The 17,161-nt window shown below is 29.4% G+C and overlaps 1 protein-coding gene and 1 long non-coding RNA gene across 4 annotated transcripts; one reads left to right on the forward strand and one right to left on the reverse strand.

The window, feature by feature from the left end:
* Positions 1 to 1,707: 1,707 nt before the first annotated feature.
* Positions 1,708 to 3,054, forward strand: LOC107959396 (24-methylenesterol C-methyltransferase 2-like). Its single transcript, NM_001327691.2, has one exon. It carries the CDS (start codon positions 1,778 to 1,780, stop codon positions 2,861 to 2,863), a length of 1,086 nt encoding a protein of 361 aa, NP_001314620.1. The 5' UTR covers positions 1,708 to 1,777; the 3' UTR covers positions 2,864 to 3,054.
* A 4,185-nt stretch (positions 3,055 to 7,239) lies between these two features.
* LOC107959394 (uncharacterized) lies at positions 7,240 to 10,068 on the reverse strand. 3 transcript variants are annotated; one of them, XR_005926429.1, is made up of 5 exons: positions 9,593 to 10,068; positions 9,009 to 9,182; positions 8,432 to 8,527; positions 7,917 to 7,937; positions 7,240 to 7,818 (listed from the first exon to the last, which is right to left on the reverse strand). It is a non-coding gene; the product is annotated as an uncharacterized lncRNA (long non-coding RNA). The 3 variants fall into 3 exon arrangements; XR_001700814.2 differs by having other exon boundaries at positions 7,240 to 7,937; XR_001700815.2 differs by lacking the exon at positions 8,432 to 8,527 and having other exon boundaries at positions 7,240 to 7,937.
* Between the last annotated feature and the right edge of the window lie 7,093 nt (positions 10,069 to 17,161).

The raw sequence follows: 17,161 nt of genomic DNA on the forward strand, positions 1-17,161 counted from the left end.
AGAAAGAGATATTAATAATTTTAGTGATACAAATTTAGATTTAGACGATAATCAAGGGCTGGCATTTGATGAAATGGAGTTTATGTTAAATATTAAAGAGGTAATAACCAAACAAATATGGAGCACTACAACAAATAGATAAAATTGCATATGATATTTATTTTTCTGGTTATGTTTATTAGTAATATTATCAATTAGTTTTTTGGACTAACATAATACATGTGATGATTTGATTTTAATTTTTGTTACTTATTTAAAATTTATTTTATCGTGCTAATAATTTTGTATAATAATTAATATTTTCAGTGTAATTACAAATTGTATTACTAAATATAACATGTAATATTATAACGTAATTACAATTTTTCAACCAAACATATCTAAAGAATTATACATCCATTCAACTGCTGTATAATGTCCAAACTTACCCTTAATGAATATTATCCTGGGCACAATTAGTATTTTAAAGTGACATGAAAAATGCATAAATAAAGTATTTTAAAATACTAAAGTTTGTTGTTTTCGCTCTCCAATTTAACACATGACAAGCGAACAATTATTTTTATCTTCAAAATTATTAACATTTAAAATTTTACCTCTATACTTTGAATCCTTGATTCACGGTCTAGGTTTTAGATGGAAATGTGTACTTTTTTTTTAAAATTTTTTTATGGTTAACTAGTTTGAATTAAATTAATTGATAAATTTATTATTTATTTATAATAATTGGATTTATTAAAATTTAAAAATAAATAAAAAATTTTATAATAGAGAAATAATTTGGTAGTGGATCTTATCTTTTCTGTGTTTTTGCTTAAGCACGTGAGAAATAACGGACATATCTCCCCCATCATTTCTTTGTTGGCCACACTCCATTAGCTGTTAGATGCTTTGTTTCTCAACTAAAAACATAGATTACTATTTACTAACCCCGCCCTTTCTCTTGTTTTTCTCGTTAGCTGTTGTCACGTGCCTTGCCCGTTTTCTCTTGTAGCCTCAGTATAATGCAATTAGATTAATTAAAACTTCCATTTGATTATTATTAGCTGCACCTGCACACAAGCAAAGCCGGCAATTTGTCCATGGAAGTAGTGGATTCTTATATGGGAACCATTATTGGCAAATTAAATAATTTGGAATCCCAAAAAGTAAAAAACTTTTAAGATTTTTCTAAAATAACTGAAAATGAATGAAGATTTTTTTAGCTACAAATTTAATAGAATAAATACGTAATTGTCATAAGAGAAAAATATCAAGGATTTTTTTACGATATTCGCACTTATAGAATGCCCAGATCACGTATTAAGCGGAGCCGGTAGCCGGTCTCTGCAAATTCTGTTCTTGACAACTGTATTTACTACTACTAATAATAAAGAAAATAGGAGATTCTAAATCTAACCTAGATCAGATGTAAATTAATAATAGTTAATTAATGTATAATACTGACTTTTCCTTTGGATGGCCAAGCCCAACATGTAATTTTCTTCATTATTTTTTTTTTGTTGACAAGGGTAAAACAGTAACTCTAGAGACAATTAGTACATTGTACATCCGACTACTTCTGTCTTTTTTTTAGCTCTTTTGTTTCTGTTAGATCAACTAAGAGTTGGACTTATGTTGGACAAATCTGTCACCACGCGCTTAGCGCGTCTACATTAGCGCCATATACGCTTCGCGCATGTCGAACAAAATCCTCTTTAATTTCATGAGTGGGTGTTGTTCTACCATCACTCACTAAACTTAACTCTCTCTCTCTCTCTCTCACTCTCTCTCTCTCATGGATTCTCTTTCTCTCTTTTGTACCGGGGCTCTTTTAGCCGGCGGTCTGTACTGGTTCGTTTGCGTTTTAGGCCCCGCAGAGCAGAAGGGCAAGCGAGCTGTCGATCTCTCCGGCGGTTCCATTTCCGCTGAAAAGGTTCGAGACAACTACAAGCAGTATTGGTCTTTCTTCCGCCGCCCAAAGGAGATCGAAACCGCCGAGAAAGTCCCGGACTTCGTCGACACTTTTTACAATCTAGTCACTGATATATACGAATGGGGGTGGGGTCAATCCTTCCATTTCTCTCCTTCCATCCCGGGGAAATCTCACCGTGACGCGACGCGTCTCCACGAAGAGATGGCCGTCGATCTCATTGATGTCAAACCCGGAGATCGAATCCTCGACGTCGGATGCGGGGTAGGCGGACCTATGCGTGCCATTGCGGCTCACTCGCAAGCCAAAGTCGTGGGCATCACGATCAACGATTACCAAGTGAACCGCGCCCGGATGCACAACAAGAAAGCCGGGCTAGATTCTCTTTGCGAAGTTGTTTGTGGGAACTTCCTGGAGATGCCGTTTCAAGACAACAGCTTCGACGGCGCCTACTCCATCGAAGCAACATGCCACGCGCCGAAACTGGAAGATGTCTACGCCGAGGTCTTCCGGGTACTGAAACCCGGATCTCTCTACGTGTCTTACGAGTGGGTCACAACTGAAAAGTACCGAGCAGATAACCCGGAGCACGTGGAGGTCATTCAAGGTATCGAAAGAGGCGATGCTTTGCCTGGCCTCAGGAGCTACTCCGATATTGCCGAGGCTGCAAAAAAGGTAGGATTTGAGGTTGTGAAGGAGAAGGATCTGGCCAAGCCACCGTCTCTCCCCTGGTGGACTAGGCTTAAGATGGGTAGAATCGCCTACTGGAGGAACCACATTCTCGTCATTGTGCTGGCTGCCATAGGCATAGCTCCTAAAGGAACCGTTGATGTTCACGATATGTTGTTCAAGACCGCTGATTATTTGACCAGAGGTGGGGATTCTGGAATTTTTTCCCCCATGCACATGATTCTCCTCAGAAAACCCAAGGAGGCTCCTTCAAAATCCTAGACAATTTCTGGAGGTAACACCATGTTGCAGCATTAATTGTGTTCCACCTCTTGTTACTTTACCCTTCCTAATATTTTTTTTCCTTAAATTTAATTTCCAAGGTTTCTTCTTTTTCCCCCCTCTTTAATCAATCATCATGTACCTCCTTTTTAGTTTGATTTAAGTTCAAAGTTGTTGATTTTGGGTTTTAATTTTTGTATTGTTGGTGATAAACTGATAAAAGGAAAGGAACGAAATTTTTTGTTCTTTTTTTTTTTCAATTGAGAGTGAAGAATCTTTGTTGAATTCGAGTGATAGTGTGTGATGGTGAGGTGTTCAAAACAGCATTTCCAAGCTGTCTACGATGGTGAAACGACATAGAAAACAAAAGAATCTTTTTGTTTTGGTTTGCCTTTTTAGATCTGAATTCGGACATTATAATCACTTACCTAATAAAGTCACTAAATTGGGAAAAAAAAAGGTAATTTTTTGTTTAATTCGTTAGAATAGAGATTAGAGTTTAGACGAAGGGAAAGAAAGGAAGTGATTTTGAAAAGTGAAAGAAAGGTGTGAAGGGCACATGGAAGGGTTAGGAAGTGTTGCAAAATAGGTTAGGTGGCATTGGCAAAATCTTGTAAGGCATAGATCTTCCCGCCTCAAAACTGGACTGGCTTGTGTTTTGTCAAATTTTGATGGTGCTTGATTGGCTACATACATATGACATAAGAGGACACATGGGGGGCCACAATTATATTGGATCTTTCAACATTTTCTCACCTTGCGTCGTATTCTCAATTTTAATATTACTACACTTTTGAGTATTTGAATTTAGCTTAGAGTGGTTAAATTTTTCTAATAAAAATGGATCTCGATCTCCAGTATTATTATTATATTTGTTTTTTGTGGTGATTCTTAAAGTGATTTCCAATATTTTATATAATTTCATATTTGTTGGTTATTCCACCTCTAATATTTAAATATAATTTAATTTAAATTAGTATAAAATTTTTATGATAAACACGATGTAATTTAGCAGAGAAAATATTTTTGGTCAATAAAATTTTTAGATCATTTAAAGAAGGTTAGTAAAATAACATACAATTATATTTTAAAAGTAATATATATCCTAAAATTAAAATATAATTATTGTATAAAAAAAACTTTCCTTGAAAAAGCTTTTAAAAATTAAATTATTTATATTGTATTTGGAAAATCATAAGATAATTAAATTCGAGTGTATTTATTTCCATCATTACTCTCACCATTTCCTAATCATTAGTGAGTATACTTTTAATTATATTCAATTTAGCGAAAGTCACTAAGGGTCAATTTAGCATTGCTTTTCAAAAATTATTTTAAGATAAAAAAAACACTTCTAAAATAAAAATATTACTAAACAAAATATTTTTAAGGAAAAAAATGCTTTGCATTTAGCAAAAAAAACAAAAGCAAAAAAATTTAATTTTTACTAAAAAAAACTTTTCGACCCAAAAATATTTGTGAAAAATAATACTAAATTATTTAACAAACATAACCACACTTCAATGGTACCCACATATTTAATTTTTTACCCCACGCCTTCTAGAAATTGAAAATGATAGTTGAGTTGAAGATATTAGAATTTTGGCAGCAATATGAAGATGTGCTAAAAACCTCATTCATAAAAGAATTGGGGCCACTGGGTGCGCATTACCAACGGCTACAATTATTATACCCTCTTTTTCTGTGTGTTAATATTGATCAAAAAAGTGTGGAAAGATGGGAGTTGAGTTATTAATTGTGGATGGGGTTCCATGCCCCTTTAAAGTAATAGCTCTTATGGATTACGAAATAACTTAATAAACTGATTCCATTTCAATTTTAATTAATATCTAATGTGATTATCGTACATATAAAAGAAAAGTACTTTGTGACTTCAGGCCTGCTTGACTGTATTTCAGCCCCTTTGGGTCAACAAAGCCCGATTCCACAACTGCATTGTGCCTCAACATTTACCCTGGCCCAACAAGGAAAAATGTTTTACTTATATCATGTAGATTACTGATTACATGAAATATGTACAATATTAAAATATAAAAATATTTTACAATCATGAGTAAAATTAAATTTAAACACGTCAATACATTATATTAGGAATACTAAATGCATGACAATTATTTATCACAAATGTATAATTAATATTGAGTTAGTGTCGAGTTAACTAAAATAAAAATACTAAAGTATCCTCGAATAATATAACTTATTGTAAATATGAAAAAATATTTTTGTAATTTCTCTAACCAAGTTGGTGCTCGAATGACTCGTAACACCAACTCAATCAGAGTCTTAAATAATAGTATAGATATATATATAACTAATGAAAATAATGAATTGTGAATATTAAAATTAAAGCATATGAAAAATATAAAAATGTAGCTTTGGTTCAGTGATAAATTTAGTATTTGATTAATCTACTATTTGGTGTGAGTTTAATGCTCACTATATGAGCTTTTTCATTATTAACCCAAATAAATTGATTATTTACTAAAATGACCCAAATGCAAAATCTTGTATGAAAATGGCATGTTTTCTACAATGCATGTTTCCATCATCCCCTAATGATTGACTTTGGTGCCGCATCGGTATGTATTTTTTCAAATATACTTAAAAAATTTGGATATTCTGTGATTAAAAAACAAAAATATTTTAATAGGTGTGGCATTCTCATTGCCAGCACCTGTTCAAATTTTTAAAATTTTCTTATTTCTTTCTTTTTTTGGTGTCTAAATTCACATTACCAACACCGTTTCAAATTTTTTAAAAAAAATGATTTATTGCTTTTTTGATGTCCGCATTCTCTTTGCCAACACTAGTGTTGTTTTTAATTTTTTTTTACTAGTGTGCTCTAGTTGCCGGGACCGGTGAAAAGAAAAGAGGAAGCTAAAGAATTGAAGACAAAGTCTTTTAATTAAATTGCGGTGCATCAATTAAATTGTATAGGTAATTACAATAAAATGACAATATTAAGTATGGTGCATCAATAAAATTGCATGAGTAATTACAATAAAAATTAATTAATGAAAAATCTTTTAATAAATGTAAAATTGTGACGCATCAATTAAATTGCATGGGTAATTGCAATAAAATGATAATAGAAATTGATCATTTTTAAAAATTAACAGTAATTATGGTGCATTAATTAAATTGCACGGTAATTACAATAAAAATTAATTAACAATTTTTTTTAATTAATACAAATTTGTGGCGGAAAATCATATACGTTTATTTAATTAATGCAATAATGCATTAATGTACTATTTTTTTAAACTCTTCAATTCCTTATATTGAAGCAAAATTTTGTCGGTTTATTTAATTAATGTAAAATCTTTTAATTACATTAAATAATTCGGAAAGGCGATTGAAAAGTTTAAAAAGTTCAAATTGCATGAAAACCAATAATTCTTTTTTTTTAATGTTTAAATGGTTTATTGCATGGAAATCATGTACAACTTTTTGCCATTTAAATGATTTTTTTATATTAAAAATCATATACAGCTTTTTATTGCACAAATTAATGCTTTTTTAACATTTAAATGGTTTAATTGCATGAAAACTTTTTAAACTTTCAATGATTTTTTTTTGAACGTTTAAATGGTTTAATTGCATTAATTAATGGAATTTATTTATAATAAAAGTTTCATTTCAAACTTTTCAATTCCTTTAAACTTTTAATTTTCATATAAAACTTTTTTTAAAAAAATAAAGTACATTGAAACCATAAAATTGAAAGTAAAATTTATCAACTCAATTTTCTTTTCTTTTCGGGAAAAATATTTTACTCTCTCTTTTTGTTTCTGATTTGTCCTTTTACTACACCAAAATAGGCTTTTAGCGGCGCTTTTTTAGGCCTTTAGCGGCGCTTTTTAGCGCCACTAAAAGTATTTGAAAGCGCCGCAAAAAATGCCGCTATTGAACACGTCGCTAACTTTTGCGGCGCTTCTCCCACAAACGCCGCTAAAGACCATGTTCTTTAGCGGCGCTTTTCCCACAATCGCCGCTAAAGACCATGTTCTTTAGCGGCGCTTTCCCACAAATGCCGCTAAAGACCATGATCTTTAGCGACGCTTTTTATCTCAAACGCCGCTATAGAACAAACCTTTAGCGACGCTTCTCGCAAAAACGCCGCTAAAAACATATCATGCAAAAAAAATATTTTAATTAAATAATATTTATTTTTATGATAAATATTATATTATGTTTTATTTTTTTAATTTGAACTTTAAATATACTTTTAAGGATAAATAAAAAATTTATTTAAATTAAATTTTCTATGAAAATGATAAAAGAAGGCAAATAAAGAAAGTTTAAATAATAATAAAAATTAATAAAAGTGAGAAAATATAAATAATTAATAAAAATTAAAAATTGTAAACCTCGAAATTTTAGTAAAATCAACACCAATGCAATTCAAGCCATTGTTGAGTCTAATACAAGTGAAGAAACTAAGATCCTAAGAAGAGAATCCTATTTTACTAACAGCAGTAAAATATCCATACTTTGTCCAATATTTATATCAAAAAATCAGATCGGAAGAAGCAATCTCTTTGCACACCACTTCAATTCCTAGTAAGGCCTTCGAAAGTAGTTGATGAAAGCCGGCATACACATCCGATCAATCAGCTTTTAGTTTCAGAATTTCCTTGGCGGTCCTTAAATGAAAATAGGGAACATTCACAGATTCCTCACCAGTCCACCACCTATCGAAATCAACCACAAGTCGTGCGGTCCCTAAATTTTCTGGCAGTATGGGAAAGAAGGGAAGTTGGTTTTCTGCAATTAAAAAAATTTTCTTTGCTGCTCATAGCAATTTGGTGTGACTTTGTTTTATCGCTAAATTTGCTGCTCATAGCAATTCGATTCATACTTTAAACTTTACTATGTATATTTGTAAGGTTGATAATCACATTCATTCATACTTTGCTGCTCATAGCAAGCACCTGCTACAAGACACTTTAATGAGGAATAAATCAAGGAAAATATAACAAAGGTATCCACTTACGATTCTTCTAAATCAATAACTTTAATAGCAACTTACTTGTTCAGTTCCTTGTCAAACCTGAAAATCAGGAAAGGCATCAGCTATCCATCTCATTTTCATTAATCATGATTCACGATTTAAAAAGCCAAAGCATATGCAACATGAATACAGGTAAGAAATGGGCATATAGATGTGTTGCAGTACAATTAGAAGTAATATTGCTGAGTACAAGGGCTAAATAAATCATTGAACATTCCAATTGGCCAAGTAGATTTTACACCAAAGGAAGGTAAACCATTGCAATCACAATTCACAAGTAAAACATAGACAACAATAAAAAAAATTCCAATTTTTGCTATTAAAATTCCAGACAATTTCTTTACATGATAAACAAGAATGCTAAATCAAAACATAGCATCTATGATAAGTTAAAATGTTAAAAGAATTATTAACACTAGAACAAATAGATATTCAGATGAATCACGTGTTACGAGACCCGATTCCTCACAAAGTTAACATAAGTTTTATCACTTAAAAACGTAGTAAAAAAAACCACCAAGAGAAGCACACACTTGTTGCAGTTCAGCATGTTTCATTAGAAGCATTAAATCCCCATACGAATGAGATGTTTGTACAACATTGAGAGCACTTGCCATAGCTTGACCAGTCTGCCGACAAACATACAACTTAATCAATAATCTAGAAAACCCGACACTACATATTTTAAATCATCTAATAAAATTATTAATTTTTCAGTATTATTAAAGTAGAAACCATTTTAAATGCAGAAGTAAACGGTTTCAACTATAATTCAGACAGAAATTCAAATTTTCAGAGAACACATGAGAAAACAAAAGGACAAAAGAAAAAAATAAAAGAGTCAAAATTCCCAAGAACGAAACTTAAAATCTTCTCTTGACTACCCTTAAATTCCATTCTTTTATTATTAAAGTTGAATACCCAGTATGAAAAAAAAGAAAATGACAAGCAATAATTTGAGGAATATTTATTTTTCATCAGTAAAATTGAACACCCAAAAAAACCAGATTTGTTAATAAACCAAACACACATAAAGAAACAGAACACAGCACAGTTCTGGAAATCTAAGAAGTAAGGGAGAATCAACTTTCCTTTAAAAAGAAAACCAACCTTTCCAGCTTAAAACAATACTATTTGTTTTGTCCGTCGGAGGTAATTGATGACATTCTGCAAACCAGAATCACCATGTGAATCTGGAATAGAACTTTCAGCAAGTGCAGAACCACGGTCTTTCTCAGCAAACTGAATATGTATAGCTTCAATCCGGCTGTGTAATATCTTGTTCTGAAGAACATATGACAAAAGATCATATTAATAATCATAGAAAACTGCATTTTTCTACTCTTGCATTAAAATAAAACTACAAAATATATTCTGGTTTGCAAACAAATCAAGACTGCAAAAATAAAATAAAATAAAACATACCCACTATCACCTAGAACAATTACAGAAAATGTAGAAATATAACTTAGATAAAAACCAACCATACTCTCGAGCAGGATAATTTGCAGAAGAGATTTCAACAGTTCGTTTTAGATTGTCTGAATGGCATATAGCTATAGGCTTGCATTTAATTTGTTTTTTTTTCTAGTTTTCCACGAAAAAAATGATGGGTTATTTCCAAATTTTTTTCTTTCACTGAAAATAATCTCAAAAAAATATATACTGAAAGCAATAGAAATAAAAAAGAACACCTATTGAACAGGAGGAAGTGCGGCTCTTCTTAGTTTTTCTCTTGACATTTTCCCTTGATATCCTCTTTCACTTCTTGTTCTTCAATGGAAAGAAAGTACTGATTTTTCTTCTTCTTATTCAGAAGGATCTGATTTCTTTTTCCTTCTACTGATTTCTTATTCAATGGGAAGTTTCAGTCTTCTCTTTCACCTCCTCTTCCTCCGGTTTCTTGCCATCTAGGGTTTCCGTCGCCATAGAAATCACCAGTAAAATTAAAAGGAAACTATACATTCCCTTGAAAGCCTAAAATTAAAAGAAACCTTAACAGATTGAGAGAAAAGGAGTAGCGATGGTGAGTGAATTCAGTGCAGTGAAATGAAAAGGAAAAAGAAGGGTGATTGGCGTAGGTGTATTGACTTGGTGTTGCTGGAAATGGGAAAGTTGGGGGCAAATTTTGAGATAAAAAGGTAAAAAGAATTAAGTACAATCTTTTATTTGGGGGGCGCACGGAGATGAGAAGAAGAGGAGTAATGAGTGGGTAACCAAAATAATTTTTTCGGAATTGAGCGGGATTTTAATTAGTTTTTGCGGCGTTTTTATGAAAAACGCCGCTATTTTTTATCTTTTGTACCATTCGACAAAAATAATCTGTGGAATATTTTTTGTGGCGTTTTTAAAAAAAACGCCACTATTGCTAATCTGTTTCATTTTGAATAAAACGACGTCATTTTGTTCTGTTAAAATTTTTTTATTTTATCAGCTAAAAATTATTAGTTAAGTAATTTTATAAAACATTTATTATTATTATTTATAAATTGATTTTTTATAAAATAAAAAAACTAAGTACTCTCAAAATAAATATTTTATATTTTAATAAGAAAACAAATAATAAAATAACTGTAATTAATTATTAAGTTAGAATTATCCAATGTAAGCAATCACTCTCTCAAATATCAAATTTCTATTAAAGATTGAAACGTTAATCATGATTTTAAATTATTATTTTCCAATCTAATCTCCATTTTATTAGATATATTTTTTCTAACTAAAATATAATTACTATTATTTTGCTTTTATTTATTTATCAATATAATTACTATTAATACTAACTAAAATATAATTACTATTATTTTACTTTTATTTATTTTTTAAATCTAATATTTAAATATATAAATTAAAAAACACCAATTAATCCTAAACCCTAAATCGTAAAATAGAAACTCTAAACCCCTAACCCCTATCTCCTAAACCCTAAATCATAAAACAAAAACTCTAAACCCCTAACCCCTATTTTACAATTATATAAGAACTTAATTGATATATAAATTAAAAAATACTAATTAATCTAAACCTTAACCCAACCCCGAATATCTAAACCCTAAATCACTAACTCTTAACCTCTAACATCTAACCCCTAACCCCTAACTACTAACCCCTAAACCTTATTTAATGCTAAAATCAACTTTCCAGTTTTGTTATGCTAAATTTTTTTTATAAATTAATTTTTTATAAAATAAAAAAACCAAGTACTTTCAAAATAAATATTGTATATTTTAATAAGAAAACAAATAATAAAATGGTTGTAATTAATTATTAAGTTAGAATTATCCAAATTAAATAATTAACTATATATCCATATCATTTTTATTTTTGTATTTTTTTCTTATAATTTGGTCCTCTCCAAAATAAATAATTATACTTAAATATCCATATCAATCTATTACTTTTTTAACTTATTTATTAATTCTATTTAAACTAATATTTAAATATATCAAATGGTTTAGATTAATTTTTTTTAAATATAAAAGCATTAATTAATTGTATAAAATTTATCATTTAACAAATTTCAAGTAAACCTTAACCTTAAACCCTAAATTAACCATTCAATACATATAAAGTCTATCTATTATATATCTCTTAAATAATTTAAACTATATACTCATAATTTCAATATATTTGATTTATTATTATCTCTTTACAATTATATAAGAACATATTTAAAATATAAATTAAAAAATAAATAATCTAAACTCAAAACCTTAACCTGACCCCGAATTCCTAAACCTTAAATCTCTAACTCTTAAACCATAACATCTAATCCCTAAACCCCTGACCCCTAAACCTTAAATCCCAACCCTTAAACCATAAACGCTAATCCATAATCCCTAAATCCATACTCCCTAAACATTAAAATATAAACTCCTAAATCGGCCTTAAATCTTAAATTAATCATATACCCTAAACTAAAAACCCTAAACAAATTTATTATTATCTCTTTTACAATTATATAAGAACATATTTAAAATATAAATTAAAAAAATAATTAATCTAAACCCAAAACTCTAACCAGACCCCCAAATCCCTAACTTTTAACCCCTAACACGTCTAACCCCTAAAGCCTTAACCCTCTAACCCCTAAACCTTAAATCCCAACCCTTAAACCATAATCTCTAAACCCATACTCCCTAAACTAAAAGCCCTAAACTATAGTGATAATTAATTCAATATTTTAAAATTAATACTATTTCTTTTACGATTATATAAGAAAATTTTAATATATAAACTAAAAAACAATTAGTAATCATGTACCCAAAAAACTTTAAAATTATTTTAAATAATAGTATTTTAATTTTTCCATGTGTTTATTTCAAATTATTTCTATCTGTCATTATTTTTCTGAAGATTTTAAATATTCAATTAGAAATAAATTGAATTTCATTTAATATAAATAAACCAATTAAGATAAAATGCTTTTAGCGGCGCTTCTTAAAAACGCCCCTAAAGACCAAAGCTTTAGCGGCGCTTCTTAAAAAACGCCGCTAAAGACCAGAGATTTAGCGGCGCTTCTTCAAAAACGCCGCTAAAGACCAGAGCATTAGTGGCGCTTCATCAAAAACGCCGCTAAAGACTAGAGCATTAGCGGCGCTTCTTAAAAAACGCCGCTAAATCCCTAAAAACTCACGAAAACGACGACGTTAGGTTTAGGTTTTTGCGGCGCTTTTTGTAAAACGCCGCTAATGCTCATTTTTAGTGGCGTTTTTAGAAAAGCGCCGCTAATACTCCATCTTTAGCGGCGTTTTTTATATAGCGCCGCTAATGATTGATTTTTAGCGGCATTTTTTATTCAAACGCCACTAAAAACGCCGCTAAAAGTCTGTTTTGGTGTAGTGTTTCTTTTGATCATGCTGGGTTCTTATTTATTTTACAATTAATTAATTTTGTTACTGTTATCATTAATTATTATATTTCTCATGTATATATTGTTGCTGCTCATGCATTTGCCTTGCCTTCTTCTCTTCCTCTCTTCTTTTCATTTTTCCTTATCTTACTCTTTTCCTCTCTTCTTTTCATCGGTCTCGGCAAAACTTTTTTTTCTAAAATCACACTGGTGCTGTCAAAGAGAATGTTGGCACAAAATAAAAAATAAAAAACCAATTTTTTTAAAAAATTTGAAATGGTGCTGATAACATGAACATCAGCACAAAAAAAAATCATTTTTTTAATTTTAACCAGTGTCGACAACGAGAATGTCGGCACTATTAAAATATTATTTTTAATCTCAAAATACCTGTATTTTTAAGTGTATTTGAAAAAAACTACATATCAATGTCGACAGACACATTGTGCACACAAAAAATTTATTTTTTATAGACCAAACAATCATCAGCGGATGATGGAGGGTGGTGCCAGCGATAAAATAGGTCATTTTCATACAAGATTTTGTACATGGGTCATTTTCATAAATAATCAAATTATTTGGGTCAGTTATGAAAAAAAGCCCACTATATGCTTATCTTTATTGGGTTTTATTAAAAATAAAAATGATAAAGTAAAATAAAATAATATAACTTATTTTAATTACGGACAGATGTTTTCATAATTTCCTTAATCGAGTTGGTGTCCTATTGACTCGTGACACTAACTTAGTCAGAGAATTAAATATTAATAGTATAAAAACTAAAAAATTCCAATGTTTATTTTATAAATTCTAAATAAGTTTATGTATTTTCTTTTCAAATAGAATAAGTGAATAATTTCCAAACATATACAATATTTTTTCTAATAAATTTTAAAGAAGATTATGTATTTTTGAGTCAAAATTTTCGTGTGAATTTATTTTTCGTGCTTTAATTAGATCAAATTTAGATTTTTTTTATTTTTTTAAAATTTAAAATTTCAGTCTTGATCCAAATGGTAGCAATTAAATTCATTCGGTTAAAAATTTCCATTAGTCATGTATTATGTGTAAAATTATAAAATTAATCTATGTTCTCAAATCGGATCACTCTCAGTCCCTATAATCTTTGAAATTTAAAATTTAAATATTGACACAAATTACAATTATTAAATCCCTTAATTGACTTTTTGTAAGTAATACGTAAAAATAAGATGTTATTATGATATTATACATGTGATAATATATTTGTTGCATAAAATTTTAAAAATAACATAATTTAATTAATTTAACCATTATCATTTGGTTATGCTTGAAATTTCAAAATTCAAAAAGTATAAAAATTAGAAGCAACTAAATTAAAGTACAAAAACTAAATTCACAATTTACACAATACACGAACTAATAGTAGAATTGAACATATTCTTTTCAAATAAAATTAGTGGATAGAATTTAACATATTCTTTTCAAATAAAATTAGTGGATATTTTCTAAATATATAGTGTATATACATATTTTTTCTAATAACTTAGGTGTACTTAACCCTAAACTAAACTAAAAGATTTTCACTTTTAATATATGGTATATTTTTTTACTTAATTCACGATTTAACCCTTAAAATATGTTTTTTTAAAATATATATATATTTTTGTCTCAATTTAGTATTTAAAGCGTAACAGCTTGTTTTTCAGTGGTACCGGAGACGGCGATTTTAAAATCTCGTTTATCAATGATTAAGTTCGTAAATATTATTACTTAATAATTATGAGTTTATTATAGTAATATATGAAATTGTGGTCTAGTAATTTTGGTGATCGAACAGTTAATTGAGATATAAGGACTAGATCGTAAAAAAGATAAAAGTATCACTAATAATTTTTATTTACTAGAGGGTATAAATAGTAAATAATTAAGGGTTCAAAGTGACAATTAGCCACTTTTGAAAGATGGTGGACGGCTAGTGGATTAGGAAGCCTATGTTTCATTATAATTTTATAATGAATAATACTAAAAAAGAAGTAATCAAAATAAAAGTAACAGAAACAAGGTGGAAGGAAAGAGAAATTTCATCATCCCTTCTTCTCCACCACCGTTTCTCCATTGCTAAACAAAAGGAAGTTCGGCCAAGCTTAGTACCCTCACCCATTTTTCGTAAATTTTATATTTTTGAGATCATTGTAGTTCGATTTAGTTAAACGGTATTTTATTTTTTGAAACTATTAAAGTTTTAAAATATGGTCATTAATGAATTTTGAAGTTTTTGGTACTAATATGTTAGCTTATAAGCTTAGAAATGAAAACGGGACTAAATTGTAAAATTAAATGTTAGTTTTTGAGTATAGGGATTAAAATGAAAATATTGTAAAAATGTCATGAGATTTTGATAGAAATTGATATTATAGGATTGTAGAAGGGTATAATTGAAATCAAATTGAAAAGCGAAGTTCAATTTTGAAAGTTATATTTGTTTTGATTTTAGAGATTAAATTGAATAAAATGTAAAATTTTATGGGCTTTTTAAAAATGAAATAAAATAGATCCATGCATATCATATTATGTTATTAAATTGATGGAATTGATAAATTGAATTAAAATTATTATATAGATCAAGAATTAAATCAACCGGAAGATAAACATAAAAAAGAAAATATTGCGGAGTAGTCCCTAGAGTTGTATTTGTTGTTTTTTTGTTTAGGTTAGTTCGTATGAGATTTATTTTGTTAATATATGGTTGTTATTGTGTTAATTTTTTACTTATGAGTTGAGTGTTGTAAAAGGATAATTGTTCGTATTTGTAGCGACCTAAAAATTGGGCATGGGCGCTAGTCGAAGTAATTATTGAAAATTTGAAAACTGAATCTCGATTTTATTTGAAAAAGGAGTCGCCACCGATCTTTTTTTTTCTAGGTGTGATCGGACACCTAATAAATTCTCTTTTAGAAGAAAATTTTATTTTTAAATTTTCTAAAAAAGAGGTAATTTTAGGTCTACGTAAGAATCCAGAGAAAATTCGAGTTCGGGAGTCGGTTACGCGCGAGGAAGGTATTAGCACCCTCGCGACGCCCAAAATTGGTATCTTGTTAAACGCGTGTTATCTTAATTTTTAAAAATACGAGTTCAATTTAATATTTAATCGTGATCCGATTGAAACACGAGAATTTCTTGTTTTGAAAACACGAGAATTTTAAGACATAATATTTTTTTTAAAACCAAAATTTATGAAACACGAGATTTTTTTTTTTGAAAACACGAAAATTTTCAAAACACCGAAATTTTTGAAAACAAGAGGATTTTTGAAATACGAAAAATTTTGAAAACACGAAAATTTTTGAAACACGGAAATTTTTGAAAACGAAAATTTTTGAAACACAAAAATTTTTAGAAGACACTAAAAATTTTGGAAAATGGATTTTTTTTTGAAAACACTGGATTTTTTTACACAAAATTTTTGATTTTTTATTAAACACGTATCGTATTTAACACGAATCGGTGATATTCACTCAACATAGCAATAAAATCAACGAATTAGTGTCAAATCGATTCATTGTCTTATTTTAAAAACACGAATATATATTTTTGAAACACGAGAAAAATTTTTGAAGGCACGAAAAATTTTGAAAAATAGAAATTTTTTTTTGTAAATATGTGACTTTTTTTAAATATTTTTTATTTTAAAAAGGGCGTATCGATTTTAACGTGAACCGGTGATATTCACCCAACGTAGCGATGAAATCAACGATTTTATGTTAAATCGATTCGTTGCCTTATTTATTAAAATTATCTAAAATAAAATAAAATTAAAATTGAATTAAAAATATAAATACCAAAATATAAAAATATAAAGATGCATAAAATGTTAATAATATTATAAGGAAACAACATAAAAATACGATGGTTAAATTTAAAATAAAATAAACGAAATTACCGAAAAACTCCCGAAACACGAGCTTCGTCGAACGGGTTACACGAATTGAAACTCTTTTTTTCTTTTTTCTTCTTTTTTCCTTTTTCCTTTTTTCTCTTTTCTTTTCTTCTTTCTTTTTTTCTTTCTTCTTTCTCTCTTTTTTCCTGGCCTGCTTCAGATTGGGCTGGGACTGCTGGGCTTGCTGGGATTGGGCCGCGCGGGCTGCTGATGCTGGTGGGCTGCTGTGGCCTGCTTCTTTTTTCTGGGCTGTTTTTTCTTTTTTTTTGGGCCTTTTCTTTTTGGGCTGCTTTTTTTGCTTTGTTTTTTTTGGGCTGATTTGTTTTTTTTTGTGTTGTTTTTTTAATTAATTTTTTGGGTTTGGGTTTGGGTTGCTGCTGGGTCTTCTTGGGTCACGGGTCGGGTCGGGTCGGTTTGACCCGATTGTTAAATTTTTTTCTTTTTTTTCTTTCTTCTTCTTTCTTCTTCTTCTTCTTCTTCTCCTCCTACACG

Source organism: Gossypium hirsutum, chromosome A05 (assembly GCF_007990345.1).
Source record: "Gossypium hirsutum isolate 1008001.06 chromosome A05, Gossypium_hirsutum_v2.1, whole genome shotgun sequence".
In the NCBI taxonomy this organism is placed as follows: domain Eukaryota; kingdom Viridiplantae; phylum Streptophyta; class Magnoliopsida; order Malvales; family Malvaceae; genus Gossypium; species Gossypium hirsutum.

Coding starts and splice junctions, on each gene's coding strand:
- LOC107959396 (NM_001327691.2), top strand. CDS start 1,778: ATGGATTCTCTTTCTCTCTTTTGTACCGGGGCTCTTTTAGCCGGCGGT.